The following is a 22,316-nucleotide window of genomic DNA, read 5'->3' on the forward strand; positions in this document are numbered from 1 at the left end:
TCTACAAATACTATAATGGGCACTGCTCGAAAGAGCTAGCGTCTCTTGTGCCATCTACAAAAAATCATTCTCGTGTTACTCGTCATTCAATTAAGTGTCATCCTTTTTCTGTGACTGTTCCTAAGTGCTCCAAAAACGCTTATTCGTCTAGTTTTTTTCCTCGAACATCAGCTCTTTGGAATTCGCTTCCTTCATCTTGCTTTCCTGATTCATATAATTTGCAATCTTTTAAATCGTCCGTCAATCGTTTTCTTGCTCTACAATCTTCATCTTTTCTCTTACAGTAACTTCCATCTTTAATTAGTGGCTGCTTGCAGCCTTGTTGGAAGCGAAGATGTTTAAAAAAAAAAATATATATATATATATATATATATATATATATATATATATTAGGGTGGTTCTAAAAAAAACTTTCTTTAAAAATGACTGCTGGCAACCCCTGAATATGTTGTATATAATAAAAGAATTATAGATTTAAAAAATTTTTAAAAGGTTGTGGCCAAACATTAAATAGGTCCCTAATATTGTTATAAAAAAGTTTTTCAAAAGTATGGTGGGTCTCAAACGAAGAGAAATTATATAAAAATTTCAAAAATAATATTTATTTTATAAAAAAAAACCATTTATAATCAAAAAATTTTGTTAAATTCCTTAGTTTTCATTTTTAGTTAAAAAATGTAATTTTCTGTTCACTAAAACCAAAAATAAAAATTGACAGAAAAAAATTGACGGAAAAAAACACAAAAAACTAACAGTTCTATTTGTGTTAATAAGTCCCTGTGTAATAAGGTAACTAATAAACTTAAATATTTTACGACCCGGAGGTAATCCACTGTTGTAGTGTGGTAGCTCTCCTATCAAAAACTTGTTTAAAGAATTGTTTTTGGTTTATCAAAATGATTACAGAACTTCTACAAGAGAAAAATTGGCCAAAACTTGATGGCAGAGCTAGTGAATCAAGTAAACAGCTACATCAGTGGTGTGGGAATATACCAAAGTTTCTGATGACCCTTGCTGATCCAAAGTAGAAACTCCAAGTAGATTTATGAAACTCCAAGTAGATTTAGAAACAGCAAAAAAAGTAGTAAATCCTTCAAACATCAGCAGCAATTGGGTTCAAGTAATAAAACAAGGTGCTAAAAATGCTAAAAAACCAGCTGACCAGCTTGCTGTAGCAAATGCAACTATAAGTGAATTAAATGAAAGAGAAAGAAGAAAAAAGAACGTAATTATCTATGGAATACCTGAATCCGAAAAGGATTTTTTAACAGATAAAAAAGCAGATGATAGCAAAAAAATCAAAGAGATATTTAATGTAATTCGCAATGGCAGTGTTTCACCAGTTTATGCAAGAAGACTAAAATCTAAAGATACAACTAAACCAGGTCCAATAATAGTTGAACTAAGTGATGTTTCGTTAAGAAATCCACTTCTTCTAGCAGCAAAAAATTTGAGAGAGAAAGAAGGTTACAAATCAATTTACATAAGTCCAGATTTAACTGAAGCACAAAGAACTCTTGATTACGATTTAAGAAAGAAAAGAAACGAAGCAAACAGTACACTTGCTGAAGACTCGCCCTTTTGATATGGCATTCGTGGAAATCAGATTGTCAAAATTAAATCTCAACAGTACTAACTCAACAGAATCTTTTCAGCCATTACCTATAAACGGACTAAATGCTTTAAAATGTATGCATTTAAATGCGACCTCTTTAGAAAATAAATTAGATGAATTTAAGGTATTAGTAGACACTTACCGTCCACAAATCATAGCTGTTAGTGAAACATGGTTCAAAAGCATCTCGGTTGTAAATCTAAATGGCTATAATCTATATAGAAGAGACAGAAATGATGGGTGCAGAGGTGGTGGTGTGTGTCTATACATTACTGAAACTATTAAATCATTAGAGCTAAATGATGCTGTTTTTAACTTAAGTAAAATTGAACAAATCTGGGCTACAGTGTACCTTGAAAACAATAAATATTTAGTTGGTTGTATCTACAGACCCAACGATTTTGTTGACATAAGCAACTTGGATTTGGTTTTTAAAAAGACTAAAGACTATATTGATATAAAAGGATACAAAGACTTACTTATTACAGGAGACTTTAATTTCCCGTCAATTGTATGGTCAAATGGATACATTACAAAGATTAAAAATGAAAATGGTATCGAGCATAACTTTAGTGAAACTCTTACCAGAACCTATCTGTATCAACATATTAATGTTCCGACATTTCAAATGTCAAATAATTCTGCCACTAACACTCTTGATCTAATCTTCACAACTCAGTCGGGAAGCATCTGCGCTATTGACCCAAGATCTGTCCTTGGTAACATAAATAAAGGTCATTTGATCATCTTTTTTGATTTTATTATTAAAAGTATGGTTAATAACTTATCGCACAGTTACTTAAAATTTAATTACAAAAAGGCTGACACCAATAAAATTTCTGACTTTATTACAAATATTGATTGGGTAATGATGTTTGAAACTTTATCTGTTCAGGAAATGTATGACAATCTAATTCACTTTTCAAATGTATCATGTAATCAATTCATTCCAGTGCTTGACGTATCTCGAATAAAAAAGCAAATTGCTCCATGGATCAAAAATGATCTTAAAACTCTAATTAAAAAAAAGCAAAATCTTAGATACCTGAATTGTGCTTGTAAATGGAGAGATCTTACTCTGTCTAAAGAGTACAAACTGACTTGCAAGTTAGTGAAAAAAGAAATTAAAATAGCTCGTCTTGCATATGAAAATGTTTTAGTTAAAAGATCCAAAACAAACCCGAAGCTTCTGTATAAATACCTGAACAGCCAACAACTAATAAAAGAATCAATCAGAGCATTAAAAACAACTAATGGTGATCTAACTCAAGAACCTAGAGAGATAGCTAATCTACTCAATAAATGTTTCCAAGATGTTTTCGTAATTGAAGAAGAAGGGGAACTTCCACATTTCACAGTTGAATTTAACAAGAATCATTCAAAGTTTGTTGATCTAGAACCAAATGATATCAGCTACGAAATGATATTAGACAAACTTAAAAATCTTAATCAAAATAAAGCATGTGGTCCTAATAATATGCATCCATTTCTTCTAAAAAACCGTGCAGAAGCATTTGCTATTCCTCTAACATTAATTATTAGGGCATCTGTAACTAATAGTCAGCTTCCAGTTCAATTTAAATCAGCAAATGTAACACCTCTATTTAAAAAAGGTGATAAGACTCTTCCCAGCAACTATCGTCCAGTTTCATTGACTTCTATTCCATGTAAAATTATGGAAAGTATAATTAGAGCTAAAATGGAAGAGTACCTGTATAAAAATAATCTACTAGCAAAAGCGCAACATGGTTTCGTTAGAAACAAATCATGTACCACCAGCCTTTTAGAAAGCATAGACTATATTTCATCAAGCTTAGATGTTGGTATTCCAGTTGATGTAATTTTGTTAGATTTTGCTAAAGCCTTTGACACCGTTTCACACAAAAGACTGTTAGCCAAACTAAAAGCATATGGCTTTGATGGTCTGATACTTAAATGGATCAAAGCCTTTTTAGAAAACAGAAGACAAAGAGTTGTTCAAGGTGAAATCGTTTCTGACTGGGTTTACATTTTTAGTGGTGTACCGCAAGGGTCTATAATTGCAGCACTTTTATTTGCTTTATACATTAACGACCTTCCAAAAAAATTGCATAATGTAACCAAACTATATGCCGATGATACAAAAGTGCTTTCTCAATGATCTTCAGAACAATGTGCTACAAATCTTCAAAATGATCTAGATATTGTCTACAAATGGTGTCAAACTTGGCTTCTTTTATTTAACATATCAAAATGTGTAGTTATGCATTATGGTTATAATAACAAAATATTTTTATATAATTTAAACAGTATTCAACTGAAAGAGTCAGATACAGAAAGAGATCTTGGAGTGCTTTTTAATGCAAATTTTAAATGGAAAAATCAAGTGATTAATGCTTCTAACAAAGCAAATCAAATGCTTGGTCGTATCAAAAAGTCATTTGCCTGTTTCGATTATAAATTACTTCGTTTGCTTTATGTTACTTTTATTCGTCCATTACTAGAGTTTGCAGTTCCGGTATGGTCTCCATATTATAAATCTGATTGTGACTATATCGAAAAAATCCAGCACAAAGCTACTAAACTAGTATCATCAATCAGAAATCTTTCCTATACAAAAAGACTTGAAAAATTAAACCTAACTACTCTAGTGGAAAGGAGACAAAGAGGAGATCTAATACAAATGTATAAATTTATGAATAATATTGACAAATTAGAAAAATGCAATCGTTTTCCAATAGTTAATAATCATACGAGAGGTTACTGCTTTAAATATTTCAAGGAAATGACAAAACATAAGCACAGAGAAAACTTCTTTTTTAATCGAGTAGCGAATGTATGGAGCTCTCTGCCAGATGAAGTTGTTAAATTGCCTTCAGTCAACAGCTTTAAAGCAGCAATTGATTGCTAGATGAGCAGCAATCGATCAATTCGGCTTTCAAAGTGTGCCTGATAACACACTTACTGGCTCTGCCAGTTACAGCGTTTTCTACTAACTAACTAACATTATAAAATGACTAATATTTTTGAAACAATTTTATAATTTTTCTTCGTTTGTACATACATACATAAATATAAATATAAATATATATATATATATATATATATATATATATATATATATATATATATATGTATATATATATATATATATATATATATATATATATATATATATATATATATATATATATATATATATAAGATTTCGTCATTTAAATAAATTTTTACATTATAACATTTATAAAGCAAATTTCGGCGTCATTTCTCTTGACATGCTAAGAAAAGTACGAATAAGTTCAGGCACCTTTTTTTGCACTATAAACAATTTAAAATATTTGATTGCATTTGACACATGCAATCAAACACATACATAAATCTTTAAATGTCACATTTTTAACATATTTTTTTAAACATAACTTGGTCTAAACACGTAAAACAACTTAATTACTTAAAACACACATGTGTGTTTTATGTAGGTAAACTATTTCACATGTTTAGACCAAGTTACAAAGTTAGGAAGTTATATTTTTTATCATAAATAAATATCTTTTTCTATTTTATAAACAGATTTTCATCATATGTTATGAATTGTCTTCATTTTATAAAATAATATTTTATATAGACACACATTGTCCAAGTAATTATTTATAAAAAATCTGGATTACTAAATTACCTTAATTAATTTATATAGTTAAATCTCTTAAATTTCCATTTTTTCTAGGCTATAGGGTTGAATGCCTAGGTAATGCTACCTAAACTTTAGGCTTAAGCTTAAAATATGTAAAGCGCTACTCGATTTTTATTAGTCTAAAATAAAAATAAAAAACGAAATTAAAACTAATCAAAAACAGAATAGTGAAAACAAAATTTTCTGTAATAATTAATTTTTTATTTCGTTTTATACAAACATTTTCAAAAAATAATTTTATGAACAACTGATCAAGATAAAGTGGAATATACCTAAATCTAGTTAAAATTTTAATTTAAAACAAGTCCTTCTTATTACACTTCTTGAATAAAGCACAACATTAAGTAGCCTGAATAAGATTCAGTAAACTATTTTGCTAATGAAAAATAGTTATTTACCAAAAACTCGTAAACAAACTTAAAACGCTACTGAGCATTGCTAACACAAAACCGTCTGTTTTATTACAATACGAACCTGGTTTTCACATTTCAAATAAAACTTTTTATCTTCGGTCTACCGAAGATTTACATTTGTATATTTTATGTAGGTTTATGTAGTATACAAGTTATATATACCTTTCGGGTCCGTTAGAATTATATGAACCATAAGTTAGGAGTATCAATAAAAAACTATCATGTTTTGTTTGCTTTTATGTATAAAACATTTACATTTGTATATTTTATGTAGGTTTATGTAGATAAAGTATACAAGTTAATGTACATAATATTATGGATATTATGTACATACAACACGTATATTTTATATAAAACAACAAGAGTTAACTCTTTTTTTTTATATACCTTTGTTTAATTTTTCATTCTTGCAAAGTAAAAAATTTTTAAGTAAAAGCAAACAAAACATGATCGATTTTATTGATACTCCTAACTTATGGTTCATAGAGTTCCAACGGACCCGAAAGGTAAACATCGTTTGTTTTTTTGTATTTGTATTTATTTGAAAACAATTTGTTCTCGAAATTTTGAAATTGAACAATTAGTTGTTTAATTTCAAAAGGTTTCGGCATGAAAAAAATAATGGCGAGACGTCGAACAAATTGTTGCTAAACAACAAAATAAAAACTTGGCAATAGTAGCTCAACATATATAAAGTTATCTTTTTATTTGTTAAGCTACTCTTTCGTTTGTAAGCCGGTCTTTGTATACGTTATATACGCACGGACAAAGTCATTTATTGATTAAAAAGATAAAAATTTTATAAATGAGTAATAAAGAATAATAATGCTGGTACTTTGATTAATAAGTAACTGGTTTTAAACAACTTTGCTTTAATATTAAAATAATAAATAAAACAAAATACCCTAGAAAAATAAAGTATAATTACAACAAAAATAAAAGTTCTACCATACGTAGATATGGTAGAACTTTTCCAAAAATACAATAGGTATTTAAAAGTATTATATTTCAGCGCCATATTTTACTTTATACCATTAAAGCAATTTTAGATAGCAAGTCACCACAAAAACTTTGCGTGAAATTGCTAGAAATTACCAGAAAAAAATAGGAATTGGTGCTACTAATTCGTTGAGCAAATTAACTTATATAGAAATATTCTAAACGCTATTCGAATAATGTTATCGTATTTATAATATTTAAGCAATGTGCATTCCATGTAAAACGTGCCCATGTATGGGGCCGCAGATAAACAGGTCTCCCATATAATCGCTTGAGTCTTTTTAAAGTTTTTTACCTTTTTTATTTGTAAAAACTTATATTATGAGGTATACAGCGACGAATACAGGATATTTGACACTACTAAGTAAGTTTATGGAATCCCTAAAAACATGTCATATCACTCTATGCACAAGATGTAGGTATTACAAAAGGATGTTGAAACGTTTTATTGTTAAGAGACAGATTGATTGCGCCCCTTCTCTTCATAGCTCAACATCCCCCACTCCCGATCCTTCAGTTTAAATAAGTTGTCTACGGCCATGTAAATGGTTTATATATTTAAAACTGTTTTGGTTCTCATGATAAATTTTAGATTATCAACAAATTTCAATTTTTTTATTATTTTATTATTTTATTTTTTTATTTTATTTATTTATTATTTTATTATTTATTTATTATTTATTATTTTATTATTATTATTTTATTATTTATTATTTTATTATTTATGTTTTATACTCGTGTAATGGGGTCGTCTATAAGCTACGTCTTGCTCAAGGGGGAAAGGAAATGGTTTGTGGTTTTGTGAGAGTAACGATGTTGCAACGAGGGGGATCAAAAACTGTCAAATATTGCGTTACGTAATTTGTGGACGATCCCAAAATAAGTTTCATAAAATAATTAAAGTAGTTAAAGGTCCGAAAAAAAAATACTTATTACAAAAATAATAACTAAAATAATAGTTAATAAAAACTAAAAACTAAATTAATCAAAACTTAAACTTTATTATTAACTTGATACAAAAATATAAAACATATATATATATATATATATATATATATATATATATATATATATAATATATATATATATATATATATATATATATATATATATATATATATATTTATATATATATATATATATATATATATATGTAGAATCATTTAAAATGCTACATGATTGCAATTTAATGTTTTCAGGATCAGAAAAGGCAAATCGAATTGAATGTGTTGCAATTTCATTTTCCAAATTGCTGCAGTGAAGTTTTTATTTTGTTTTTAAATACCTTTTTGAACTTTCAACTTTCTTAACAGTTGATTTTTTATTGAACATTTTTGCAAATTTTTCAATAAAAGTATTGCAAATGTATTCAACCCAGCTGCAGTCGTGTCATTTAAACCAGCCAGGCATTTTCTGTGAAAAAGTTTAATTCCATTTAGTATCCGCGATAAACTTGAATTGAACCGAGGCTCATACGCAATTTCTTTGCAACTTTCTCTATATAAAGCAATGGTATGACTGTTTTTTGCACTTAAAATGGCACAAGCTACAGTTTCAACATTACCACTGTTATACTTTATTTTAGAAATACCAAAAGAAAAGTCTTGTAACAATCCACTTAAAAAGATGAAGCCTAAAAAAAAGTGGATTAATTCCACCAATAAGGTGAAAAAATAAAAATCTGCGAAATGATGGCATCAACCCGCTATAAAAATCAATCTCTTGCCAAGCAGCCCATCAAGCCCCTTAAAATTAAGTTGATAGCTTAATTGATGTAAGCACATTTAATAAAAAAAAAATTGAAATAGAATCTATTTATGGTTTTAGAGAAATCTCCATTCACTTAATGTTGTTATTCGCAAGCAACAATACTCTTTACTGTTACTGCTCCAGAATAGTGAGAACCTTGTCATAAAAGCTTTTGTTAACTAAGATAGGCTCTTGCAGTCTTCACTGATGTTTAAATGGAGAGCTGAGTTATACTTATAACACCTTAATTTCTTATCTTTATTTTTTTTTTCCCTTAGGTTTTATTTATATTCAAGTGTGTTAGTCTTTGTTTTATTTTAATTCACTTTATTTTACCCATTATATATTTATTATATTGGGCCTTGAGCCTGTCAATAAATTTGATTGATTGCGCTTTTCTTGCAACTATTTCGCGCTATTTTTGTCCCCCGTGTTTATTTTCAATTTCAGTTAAAAGTTACAAAAAATGTTCAGGAAATGAAAAATGCAAAAGGTATTTTGTTTTACTATATTGGTAATGAAAATTAACATTGAAAGTGAAAATTCCCATCATTACATTCCTATAAATTATTAAAATGAAATTTTAAAAAAAAATAGTAAATCAAATCATTTCATTTATTAATCACCTGAATCACTGAGTAACGTTTTAAAAATTGTAAGAGACATAGGCAATACGTTGTAACGGACTTCCTCCAGGATCAGTAAAATCAAGCAACCCTGATCCGTCAAAAAAAAAGTCTATAAAAATAAATCCAAACATGGAAACAATTTCTTTACGAGTTTTCTTATAATAAAAAACATCTTGACCAAAATAATAAGTAAAGATAATTGACCAAAATTTTATTACATTCAGACTAAATGTTGCATAGGTTTTTGGGCACCTTTTGAAGATTTTGTTTGAACTGAATATATAACCTTTTTAATGAAAACAAGATGAAGTTGTGACTATCTATTGAATCTGAGAATACTGGAAAAACAAAAAAAATTTCACTGTATACCAAATTCTATTTCTTTAAGTACAGAAAATTTAGTTGAAATAAATATAGTTGTTATAAAATACTGCAAAATCAGGAATTTGTCATCGATTTGAATAATCATCTTTTCTATTTACTATTTATAAAAAGAAAACTTTTCTTCGAATTTAAGAACATAGAGAACATTTAGAAATTTGTCATCGATTTGAATAGTCACCTTTTTATTTACTATTTATAAAAGAAAACTTTTCTTCGAATTTAAAAACATAAATTAAGTTTTATATTGGGGCATGCAAACACTATAATGCCAAAGTTTCTTATCCCGATCAATTATGTATTTAAGTTCTGCCATACAAACAAAATAGTCTTGGAATTTTCTTTGAACAATATTTAGAATGTCTTCACTACCTCCTCAACGCTGGATCACTGATCCGTTACAAAGTTTTTTCTAATAAGTCCAAACAAGGCAACAGTTTACTTAGGAATTTAACTCTTATAATGAAAAACATCTTTTTTTTGGCAATTTTACCAAAGTTTTAATGCATTTTTCTGTCTAGGTTAACAAGGCCGTGGTCTAAGGTCGCTTAATTTTACTGATCTAGGGAGAGGTACGTTACAACGTTTTGCCTATGTCCCTTACAACTTAAAACTGCCCTACATTTAGTGATTCAAGTGATAAATAAAAGATTTGCAATTTTATTTTTTAAATTACGTTTTAATAATTTATAAGGATGTAATGATGTGAATTTTCACTTTCAGTGTTAGTTTTCATTATCAATGTAATAAAACAAAATACCTTTGTAATTTTCATTTCCAGTAAATTTTCTGTTACTTTTAACTGAAAGAAAACTTTTGAAAAAAATATGAGGGCTAAAAAAAGGCGCGAATCGATTGCAAGAAATGCGCAACTACAAAAAAAAGGCGCGAAAAAAAGGTGCGAAATAGTGCAAAAAGTGTCATTAAAATAGGAGTTTTTTGATTTGATGGACTATATACATAGTGATAGCTACACTCTTTCATGAAATTATTTTGGACACAATTCAAAAAACCTCAATTTAGTTAAGGCTAACCGTGTACGGTTTACAATATTTCTCATGCTGTTTCAAATTTTTGTCCCAGTAATTTACATTTCAAAACTATTTTATAGTTATTTTTTATGCAAATATTTTTTATAAATACCTTATTTAAACAGGTTTCAAAAAAGCTTCACAAAGATTTGTGATCTAAGTTTTTATACTTATGATAAAACACACACAAAAAATCCTTGCTATGCAAATTTTTCAGAACACAAAATAAATTTTGTCTAACATGACAATAAAATGCCATTGACCAAAACATATTAGTATACTATTTACTATATATTAAATAGTACCAAAGACTAAAATGAGCCTTTCGTTATTGATTTTTATTAACTTTAAGTTATTTTATATTGCAAAAGTATGTTTCAATTTACTAACCTTTTTTTTCAAACTTACGTTTTATTGTACAGTAAGCTTATCCTTTGCATTAATTTAATAAATCCTTTGTATTATTACATAGTGATACGCTTGTGACATTTGATGTTTTAATAAAAGTTTTTTTTTTTTTAAAGTTTTAGATATGTAGTAAAACTTTATTTTTTCTGATATTTTTTTTCTTTGATTAATTTAATGCAATTTTCCGACGTTAGTTTTTATTATTGTATTTATTTATACTTTTTAAATTTAATTTAATAGTTTTTTTGCTTCATTAATCGACTTTTTTAGTTTTTTAAACCAATAACATTTTTTTCTTTTAGCGAAAGAAATGGCTGCTATTGCAACTAGATGGTGTTTTTTTTACTATTTTCTCGGTTAGCTTTTTTTTTTATATATCTTTTTTTAATATATATATATATATATATATATATATATATATATATATATATATATATATATATATATATATATATATATATATATATATATATATATATATATATATATATATATATATATATATATATTTGTTTAGTAAAATAAAGAACTTTAATAAATATATCATTATAAATTTTTTTTTGTAATGACGATATATACTGTTAAATATATAAATCTAATTTTAACTATTATTGCTAATTATTTAAATAAACAGTAATGATATGTAAAAATAAATCGCGTGTCTACGTTTAAATTACATGTTTTATAAGGAATAAAGAAAATTTTACGTATCGTGAAATGTGATTACTTTGGGGTAACTTTGGACAAAAACTTGGAGTAAAAATCTTTGAGGAGTTTTATTCTAACGTCTCATTGAAAATTTTTCATGATTTGATGCAATATTTATTGCACATGATTTGATGCAATATTTATTGCACATGAAAGGAAAATATTTTTCATGATTTGATGCAATATTTATTGCACATGAAAGGAAAATATTTTTCATGATTTGATGCAATATTTATTGCACATGAAAGGAAAATATTTTTCATGATTTGATGCAATATTTATTGCACATGAAAGGAAAATATTGGTAATAATCAATTTTGCATTTTTCTTAACTACCGAATTTGGTAGTAAAGAAAAATGCAAAATTGATTATTGTGTGTCTTCGCAAAAATAAAAACCATAAACCTAAATATACATAACAATAGTTTAACGAACACACCATAGAGGAAGTAGCTTTAAGCCATTAAAAATGTCCCAGGACCATGTCATGCCTTTTGGGAACCGTAATGATCCTTACTAAGAAAGTAACACTTAGGGAATAAATTTTTTTGAAAAAAAAAAAAGGGGGTCTTTTTGTAGAATCACTAAATGTTTAGATTCAAACTCATATCTGAATATGGCAACAATTCTTAAGCCCCGTTTTTTATCATTTGAAAATTGTTTTTTCAAAAATCAAAAGTATTTGAATAAAATAATGTCGTTTTTGAAGTGTTTTTTCTCAAAAAGTTGACGCATTATTCGTTTAACGTTAAAAAGTCAAGAGAATATATTATATGCAAAATTCGGTGTTTATTAAGTATAATCAGATGTATTAGACACGTGATTATTTCGTCTGATATTTTAACTTTTAAGAACCAATTTAAAAACAGATATTTTTACAGTATAACATTATAATACATATTATAAAAAAATATTTTTAAGTAACAAAAAAACTACTATATTAGATAATTTCAAAACTATTTAAAAAAGGTTCTACCCTGGGATTGTAAACATGGTACTATGGGATTTTAAATATGGTACTATTCTGGGATTCATCTCGAATCACTACAATAATTGCGTGATAAATTTCTGCTTAAATGTTTTACCTTTTTAGTACTTGCATTTTAAAACTAATTTTATAAAGTTAAAATAAACATCTGCATAACTTAATACAGTTATTATATATATATATATATATATATATATATATATATATATATATATATATATATATATATATATATATATATATATATATATATATATATATATATATATAATAGCTGTTGCAAATCGCTTATTCATTATATAATAAAGGTTACAAATCGCTGGTTTGCAACCCCTTGATAACGTTTGCCAAGTTGTGGCAACCCCAGCAATAAAAATTATTCGTAAACATTGTAAACATTTCATAAACCTTCATCTTTAATGTGTCAATTGTGTGTGACTTTTAGTTGTATAACATTCACTGCACAATGCACACTTATAATATTTAAAACTTTACAATATTTTAAGTTGACATTGTACAATGTACATTATACAATATATAATATAGGTTACACAATATAAACAATCAAACCAATCTAGCAAACTGTCCTTAGAACAAACTTAAGGACCGATTGTTGGATTATTCTCTTTTAGTATCACTTATACTTTTTGTACTTGTAATTAATATAGCTTTTGTGATTGTTATTTGTTATTACTGATAAGAACCATGTACTGGGAACCAATTATGGGATGAGGCTAAATTGTCATGTGTTATTTTAACCGAACAACGAATAAAATTTTTGTCACATTCTTCCAAAAGTGTTTCAAAAATTTCTTCTTTATTCTCTTAACTATTTAACAAGTACTTAATCTTATTTTCATTCCTATTCTAAATATAGTCCAATTAGTCGTGAAACTATTGAATCATTTCTTATTAATCACAGTATTGAAGTTGTCCTTGATGGAAAAAACTCTCCTTTATTTCAAGTAGCATTTGGAGTTACACAAGGTTCCATCCTTAGTTCTGTTGTTGTTCCTCATACTCTATCTCCATAAATTTTTTAATTGTTCCTCTATTGTATGCTTTTATCATCCTTGAGCTGTTTCTCTTAATGAGGCTGTTTCTTCTAATGAGATATTTTTAAATATTAAATTATTACAACCAGCTTTAGCTGCTAAACCTTAAACACGATAATAATCGTTGTTTAAGTGAGCAAAAATCACTTGTTCAACCAAAATTCAAATGACTCATTCAAAATTCAATCTCGACGCCAAGATGCATTTTTTTACTCTAATTGTTCCTTCATACACAAAAGTTTTATTCATCTAATTGTTATCCGCGCATATAGATGCTTTGAAATTTTCTTCTATTCTAATGTTTTCCTGACAAATACAATGTACAGTTATCTGTCAATCTCTTTCTTACTCTTTACCTCTCTCCTTTGTTTTCCGTTAACTCCCACCTTTATGAGTGGTTGCTCGCAACCTTGTTGAAAGTGAGGCTGTTGACGTACCTCGGTACTAACCCGTTGATAACTGCCCAGTAGCATTATTAAATGACGATTACCCGTCATTAAATAAGTTTAAAATTCATTTCATTTATATTTTAAGATTAAAGTTATTAATTGAAGTATAATATTTTAATATTATTAACTTGGTACGCGAAAAAAGATCGTGAAGATCTTGTTGTTACAAATTTTAATAGTTACAATTTCTTTTTCACCATCAGAATTTCTGAAAATATTGAACATAACGTTCAGAAAGTTATTTGATTTTTTTATTCAGAAACCCATTTATTATTCCTCATGTTATATAGAATGTTTTCTTTTATGTAAATCAGAAATCCTCTAATTCGTTGATTAGTTATTATATATTACTCTTGGACAAAGTTCTTTCAAAACCTTGAAGATGGAAAAATTTATTATTTTGAAGTTCAATTTATAAAATCCAAGCTTCAGTTAAGCAATTATATTTACAAGTATCAGTTTGTTTGTTTTTAAATGGTTTTATGTTTGAAAAACAAATTATTAAATAGTTTTGTAATAACCTCCTAAATTTAGGATAAGTGACAAGTGGCTGTTGTTGGGTTTGAATTTTTTTTATTTTATAGAATGAAATTGGCTTCCTCAATATTACTCAATATTTCATAAATGATTTTGTGGCTGCAGTTTTTATTACCACAGTAGCACATTACCACATTAGTTAAGATAATTTTTAGTGTAGTCCTTTTAACAATAGTGAACACCAAAATAATCTCCCATTGACTGGTTTTAGGGACAATGAGTTATAGAAATTTTTCGATAATGTTGGATTTACTTCATGTTTTAAAGTTAGAAAACCGGTTTATGCTAAAATCTCATCAATTAAAGATAATGGTAACTTGAAATTGTTATAATTGTTCATAGTGAAATAACAATTCAAAATTGAAACATAAAAGTAAAAAAAAACGAAATATAATAATAGTTCTACTAAATCGTATAAATTAAAAGCGTATACAAATTAAATATAAAACAACAATTAAAGTATATCAAAAATATTTTTTTAAATCCCTTTACTTGAAACATTTTTACTAAATTATTGTAACAGTTACATTACATGGATTTGCACTCGTTTCTCCTCGACATTACCCACATACTTTTGAACATAACAATCTGTGTTTGTGAAAACTGCATAGCCTCATACTGATTTTTTTAACTATCTATGCATTTAATATGACGTAATATAAAAAAGATTTACATACTCGGTGTCTTACATACTTTTACATTTGATATCAGTGCATTTTGCACTGATATCAAATTTACTATTTTTGAATTGTTGTTTTGCTTAATGGCTACAATAACGTAAAACAAGTTTTTGGGTGAAATATGCAAATTTATCAAAATCCAAAATATGCAAAATTATTTCGTGATAATAGTTCCTGCTTTGACTGCCCAAATCCCCAGGGTTAAGCAAGAATGAATTATATTGTACCTTTCAAACAACAATCTAAAATATCAATGAATAGCCATTTGTTGGACTGGCTAGTAGATTCTATAACGATTTTTTAAAAAGTATGTACTTGTAAATGCACTTATAATCTATTGTAGTAAGATGGTTGCTCCTGGCATTACTTATTTGGATCAATTAATCCCTTGCATGCCATTTCGAGATGTTTTTTGCATATAAGATACAAATCCTTCTACTGAAACTTTTTTTGAAAATCTTCTTCTTTTGCCAAAACAGTCTTAAATGTTGCCAATATCTGCTAAAAAAATATTAAGTTTTAATAAAGCATATTCAAGTAACTGTTTAAAAAAAACTTGTGTAATACGAAAACATGTTAGTTGGTGACGTTAAAATAAATTTCTTAAAAATAGGTATATTCTTCAACGGGCCGAAGGAAGTCCGAAATGCACGTTCATTGGACGTACCAAATGAAACGACTTTCGTCCATCTATTTCGGACATCTAAAGTACGTCCCAAGACGTCCAAAACAGTCTGATTGGAGGTCCACAATAAACGCTATTGGACGTCCTACGGACGTCTAAATTTTGTTCGCTCATTTAAAATTTAATTTTAGTCATATATATATATATATATATATATATATATATATATATATATATATATATATATATATATATATATATATATATATATATATATATATATATATAAAGTAAAGTGATGATTACGATTGGAGATTGCAGCAGCACAATGAGAAGAAAACCATGGAGAAGAGTGAGGCCTTGGAATTGTGAGAAGAGTGAGGCCTTGGACTTGGAATTGTTGAGAAGGAAAAAAAGATTCAATGCCAATCTGAATCCAAGAAGTTACATTAGAAGCACTTTTGTCAGCAGAATGTCAAAAGTTTTTTACCCAAGGGCAAAGAAAATCATGAAAAGAGTCCCAGTCAGCTTTAACGTAGTTGTCAGTGGTACAATGATAAGGAGCTTCTGATGATGAAGAAGAATGAGGCAATTGTTTTAGAGAGACCAAACCGTTATCAGAACTACCTAATGGTGAATGTGGAGAAACTGAGCTTACTTGGATCAGAAACAAGACATAACTCAAGTAGAGAAGGTAAATAATTGGGATTGCCCGGAAATCGAGTCGGAAAGTTGACTGTTTGTGTAAAAGATTGAGAAAGGCAAAATTTTTGGGCCTTACAATCTGCAGAGTTGCTTACACTAGAACCAAGCCATTCAGTGTAATGAGCATTAAGGTCAACAACAACGATATTGGCTAAACAATAGAGCGAGAAAAGACTTAGTCATTTTGATCAAAAATGATATAAAAAAAGTGCAGTCTTGAGATGAAGAAGATATAGAACAAAGTGAAAGGCAATAGAGTTAAGTGGTGCTAAACATTTTTACCTACTAAAAAGTGAAATAAAGTAAAACAGGAAAGAATGAAATAGAAACTCATAACTTCTTAACAAAAGCATTGAAAAAACAAGTTTATACTAAAAATAAAGCGATTGTTTTCTATAAGCAAAAAATTTAATGTTATGTATTTGCCAGTTAGTAAAAAAATACTGTATTAGTTTATTCTTTTGCTCTTTATTGATTCTTAAATAAAGTAGAGAACTAGTTTTTTAAAGTAGTCGTTTATTAGCTAAATAATTAATTATATCGAATTTTAGATGTTTGTATCTATGTAGTATATGGACAGTTTACACAGTGATTGGATTGTATTTATTTGGATGGAAAACAATACCTTTTAAATTTGCTTATTTGTCACACATTCTGTAGCAGCTAAATTCTGGTACTGCCAGGTAAAATGAGACGCAAATTCCTTCAACAATTTTATGCAGAAATAAAACTGTTGAAACAATTTATCAAATATTTTAGTCAACTCCAAGCAAACTCTTTTTACTCGCTTTGCAATAATCACTAGATTTTAAAATACATGGTTGTTTCCATTCAGCATCAATAAAATTGATAACTCAAAATTGTAAACATGCTCATACATTTGAAACACCATCATCTCGTTATTTCAACATCTACTTGCATCTAATATATAGAGCTTTATAGTTTTTTTTTCAGGGGTATTAATTATAGAGTTTTTTAGTTTTTTTCAGGGGTATATTAATGTAGCTGAGCCTAATCTATGAAAAATATCTGCAAGTTCATTACAAGTGTGAAAGGAACACTTTCATAATAAAATAGCTTCAAAATTTTCTTTAAGTTTTTTTTACAAACACAACAATTGCCAAGCTGATCGTTTGATTCACCTTTTAAAGAAAAAAGTTTTATTTGTTTCTTTTGGCTATTCTAGTTCTATTATTTTCTTATAATCTACTTACCATCTACTAAGCAAGTACTACCACCACAAGCACAAAACAAAATCAATTGACCTATTTGCTAACCTCAGCTTTATAACGAATGGCATACATCCAACACGTTAACAAAAAAAAAATGTAGACTTGCTACAACTCGAAGGGAAAAATGTCGACAAACTTAAAATACTTGAGAAATTAAAAAATTCTGACAGCAAAAAAGCAGCATTACAAGCAATACAAGGAAATGTAAGTTTAACTTTGATGATAAGCAACGAATATATTAAGCAACAAATCCGGTTCCAACAACAAAATCAGCAGCACACCAATCAGCAAATCAACAAGTCAAAAGTAGAAAATTTGATATCAGTACAAAATGCAGTATATAAAAGTATGAAAGACACCGAATATGTAAAAGTTCTATTAGAGTATGTAAAAGTTCTATAGTTCACCGAGTTCTATTGCAACAAACTGTTGCACAATTAACATCTCAACTCAACCTCCAGAACCTTTCAACGGCTCAACATCGCCACAAAATAATTTTTTTTTCATTAATTGTTTTTTTTTTAATTGTTATTATTAACTAGCTTTTTTATTGTTATTTGTAACTAAATGTTCTTTAATCATCCATGAAATTTATTCTTCTCAAATATAAAGATGGCATGAAATAGTTTCCTTTTTAATAATATAAACCTTTTTAAAAAACCAAAGATTGACTATATTTAAACACAGTTTAAAATTCTCTATAACTTAAAAAGTGACGTTTTTTATTACTTACGAATAAAATGACGTTTAGTAACAGTTTTAGAAACTTTAAAATATCCCTGCAATCTAAAAAAATCATAACGTTGATTGGATACAGTTCAAAGCAAGGAGAATTCAGCAATTTTGTTCGACTATATCTTATTTAAGACTCGTAATAGCAATATTTTGCGGCAACATGAAGCGTCATTTGAAAACAAAACTTTTTCTTTAAAATATTTATAAAAGGATATTGAATGTGAAATGATATGTTTACTTAAGAATGAACTGATAGTATTCATATATAAAAATAAATAAAATAAATATAATGATGAAATGAGAAATATTTTAATAAAGGAGTTCTTAACTCGTTATATACGTTGTTATATAGTTAGTATTTACAAAGTAGTTAAAATACTCAGATAAAGTATTTCTAATTTTGGATCCTACATTTTACTTTTTTATAATTTTTTTTCTTTTTGGTTTCCTTCTTATAATATATGTGGGCCCACTTTATTTAAAAAATATATATGTATATCTTGTAATATGAAGTGGGCGTCAATAAAGCAACTTATAAATTACAATAATAAAAGAAAAACAAAAGGTTTCAATTTTTTTTTTAAGTTTAAAATATTTGCATTTGAAAATATTGTTATTGCTTGGCAATACAAGTCTAGTTTTTAATAAGGTGTTTAGTAACTTCCAGTCTCGTGTGAAGCACCAATTTTCAGTATATTCTATTATCTAACAAAAGATGGTTAGCAAAAAATTATTTTGATTTGTGTTTAAGAATAAAAAAACTTTTAAAAATATTATGTTAAATGTTGGTTTGACATGGAATGAAAAGAAAAATAACAGTTATTGCGTCACATTCAAATCTAGTTTATTATCCTGACATTATTTATATTTTAATATTTTATACATTTCAAAGAATATTATTTAATTGGAATATGGGTCAACAGCAATCCCTGCTGTTGACTATATTCACATTTCAAAGAATTTTATTTAGTTGGAATATATGTTGCAACGTTTGCAAATAATTACTCGTAATTATTTATCTGTTATGTGGTTTATTCATTTTATTATTATTATTTTTTTTTTAATTGCAAAGAGTATTTTCTTTTATGTAGCTTTGAGGTATGCAACATTGATATTTTCGGTGTCAACTGATGATACTTCAAGTCTTTTATTATTAAGCGACATAAACCTGTCAATTAACAAAATCAAAACTGATTTTTTTGAAAGTACTTCAAATAGTTATTTAAACGATGAAACGGTGATAACTTCAAATATTGATACAACTATAAACAATGAAATAACGATAGCTTCAAACATTAGTACAATTATGATAACACCTTCAAACAATGTTTTAACCACACCAACTACAAGTTTGACTACAAGTACAAGTACAAATTTATATGCACATTTTACAAGTGAAACCATTTTTTCTTCTCCCAGTACGCAATTTGATTTCGAATACAGTAAAGAATCTAATTATTTTACGTTTGCAGAGTCTTCCTTCATTTTATCTACTTTTTCTTCAAATTTATTTTTTAGCAATAATACATTGTCCACAAATAGCTTTTTAACAAGTGATTTAATACTACCCAGTAAAACGTATACTTCTTCCTCAGATAATTATGTTGATACACCTCGTACAAGTATGGGATCAAGTGTTTCTATTATTTCCATTCCTGACTACGCTGTGTTGATAATAAATTTTGAAATGAAAATTTTGACAAATTTTACTGCCGGACTCAGTGATGAAAATAGTATTGAATTTAAAACAATGAAAGATCTAATCGTTAAAGAACTTTCAAAATCGCAACAAAATATTTCTGCTTTTATTAACGCAACAGTCATTGGATTTACAATGGGAAGCGTTTTAGTACAAGCACAGTTCTATTTCGACAAAAGGAATTTAGATCCCAGAGTAGAAATAATAAAAATTGTTCAAGTTAACCTGATTAGGTATTTTGATCAACACTATGACCAAGTAGGAAGCTATAATTTGGATATTTATAGTTTCGAATTAAACCAAGTAACTTCTCCACAACCGACTTCAAGTTCATCTAGCTTTCCAGCCTGGCTAATCATTCTCATAATTGCTCTTATAATAAACATTCCCTTAGTGCTTGTAATAATATTGCTTACGGCAAGTTTATTTAGTTAATTTAATTACATTATAAATATATATATATATATATATATATATATATATATATATATATATATATATATATACATATATATATATATATATATATATATATAATATATATATATATATATATATATATATATATATATATATATATATATATATATATATATATATATATATATATATATAATATACAATTAAAATTACTTAAGTTTCTCTTAAATCAAGTTGATTTATAACTTCTATGGTTTTTTTAGTGGAATTTAAAAAAAAAACGGAGAGTTGGTAGCATTAATTCAACATCAAGCAACGAACATAGAGCTGGCGGTAAACATTCAACAATCGAACTTCACAACTTGCAATTTACGAACGATGTTGTTGAAAACATGTATAGAAATGAAAAGGTGAAATTTTTTTATTTGAATTCCAAATTGTTTTTGAATTATTAGACACTTTTTTTTTTGAATTTTTGAATAAACTTCATTTTTAAATATGTTCTTATAACATTATTCTAGGAAACAAAATAAGTTTTTATGACAAAAAACATTTTTTTGCAGGGTTTAAATGGAATTCAATCTAATCAATTATTTTACGGAGAATTAAGAGATGAGGCAATTGACGAAAATCAAGAAAACAACGAATTCAAAATACCCACATATTGTAAATAACTATATCTATTTTCAATAATTATGACATATATAATATATAGAGAGGTAACTAATTGTACTAAGAGACTCAGACGGAAGTTTGAAAACGTATTAATTTGTAAGATATATATGCGCGAATTATAATTTACACGCAGCTTTAAATTTCATAGCTCGGAACAAAACTAAACTGTTTAATTATAAATAAGTTTATAAAATTTATTTATAAACTATATTACATCTGTTACTCTTTATTCGGTTCATTACTCAGATATTTATAGTTTTTATAAAATGTAGACTTGTAAAAGTAAATTATACATTCTACTTTTTTTTTTTAAATGTACATTATTAACGAATCATGGTAAAAGGGGTTCAGTCATGATAAAGTTTTAAAACTAAATTAAAGAGGAATGAGCTAATGCTAAATAATATAGTGTTAATATATTTACGATTTATTTAGCTATTGCTAAATAAAAATATAATCATAAAACTCATGTATCAAAAAGTTTAATAAAAAAACAAAAAAAAACAAAAAATTAAAAGAGTAAAATTTTTTACTCAGAATGACGTGATGTTACACAACAAACTTTATCAACTCATAACGTAAGTGTAAAACTCGAATTTTGAAACTCAAATTGTATAAAACTGCTCATTTCAAAGTTTATAACTTAGAGATTGATCCCATTTTTACAAGAACTGATTCAAGCTTACATATTTTTTTTTTAAACAATATAAACGTAGATTATTAGTTTTTTTTTAATGTACATCGTAAATCCATTCCTTAATTCTTTGATATCTTATTTTTAGTGGAATCTTATATAACGGAGTTAAAAAACAAACTTTTACATGATATTTGTCGAGATATTTTTGTTGTGTAAATATTTAAAAAATATAAAAGAATAGTTGACCACTAGTAACTGCTGTATTTTTTCGACATA

At 27.1% G+C, this 22,316-nt stretch overlaps 2 protein-coding genes across 7 annotated transcripts in view; one reads left to right on the forward strand and one right to left on the reverse strand.

The window, feature by feature from the left end:
• Positions 1-6,225, reverse strand: part of LOC100201708 (ethanolamine kinase 1) — a 50,202-nt gene extending 43,977 nt beyond the window's left edge. The window contains exons 1-2 of one of the 4 annotated variants that reach the window (XM_065791040.1): positions 5,558-5,682; positions 5,271-5,404 (exon numbers count right to left, since the gene is read on the reverse strand). The gene's annotated coding sequence lies outside the window, so the exon portion shown is untranslated. Of the gene's footprint in view, positions 1-5,270; positions 5,405-5,557 lie in introns of all 4 variants that reach the window. The other 3 variants (XM_065791041.1, XM_065791039.1, XM_065791038.1) reach the window with 3 other exon arrangements.
• Positions 773-21,925, forward strand: LOC101239463 (uncharacterized). 3 transcript variants are annotated; one of them, XM_065791036.1, is made up of 5 exons: positions 773-789; positions 11,198-11,251; positions 19,701-20,725; positions 20,992-21,138; positions 21,292-21,921. In XM_065791036.1, the coding sequence occupies exons 2-5, from the start codon at positions 11,206-11,208 to the stop codon at positions 21,400-21,402; spliced, it is 1,329 nt and encodes a 442-aa protein (XP_065647108.1). In that variant the 5' UTR covers positions 773-789; positions 11,198-11,205; the 3' UTR covers positions 21,403-21,921. The 3 variants fall into 3 exon arrangements, with proteins under 3 accessions (XP_065647108.1, XP_065647107.1, XP_065647109.1); XM_065791035.1 differs by lacking the exon at positions 773-789 and adding an exon at positions 10,950-11,084 and having other exon boundaries at positions 21,292-21,925; XM_065791037.1 differs by lacking the exons at positions 773-789; positions 11,198-11,251 and adding an exon at positions 19,501-19,616.
• Positions 21,926-22,316: the final 391 nt, after the last annotated feature.

This window comes from Hydra vulgaris, chromosome 02 (assembly GCF_038396675.1).
Source record: "Hydra vulgaris chromosome 02, alternate assembly HydraT2T_AEP".
Lineage (NCBI taxonomy): Eukaryota > Metazoa > Cnidaria > Hydrozoa > Anthoathecata > Hydridae > Hydra > Hydra vulgaris.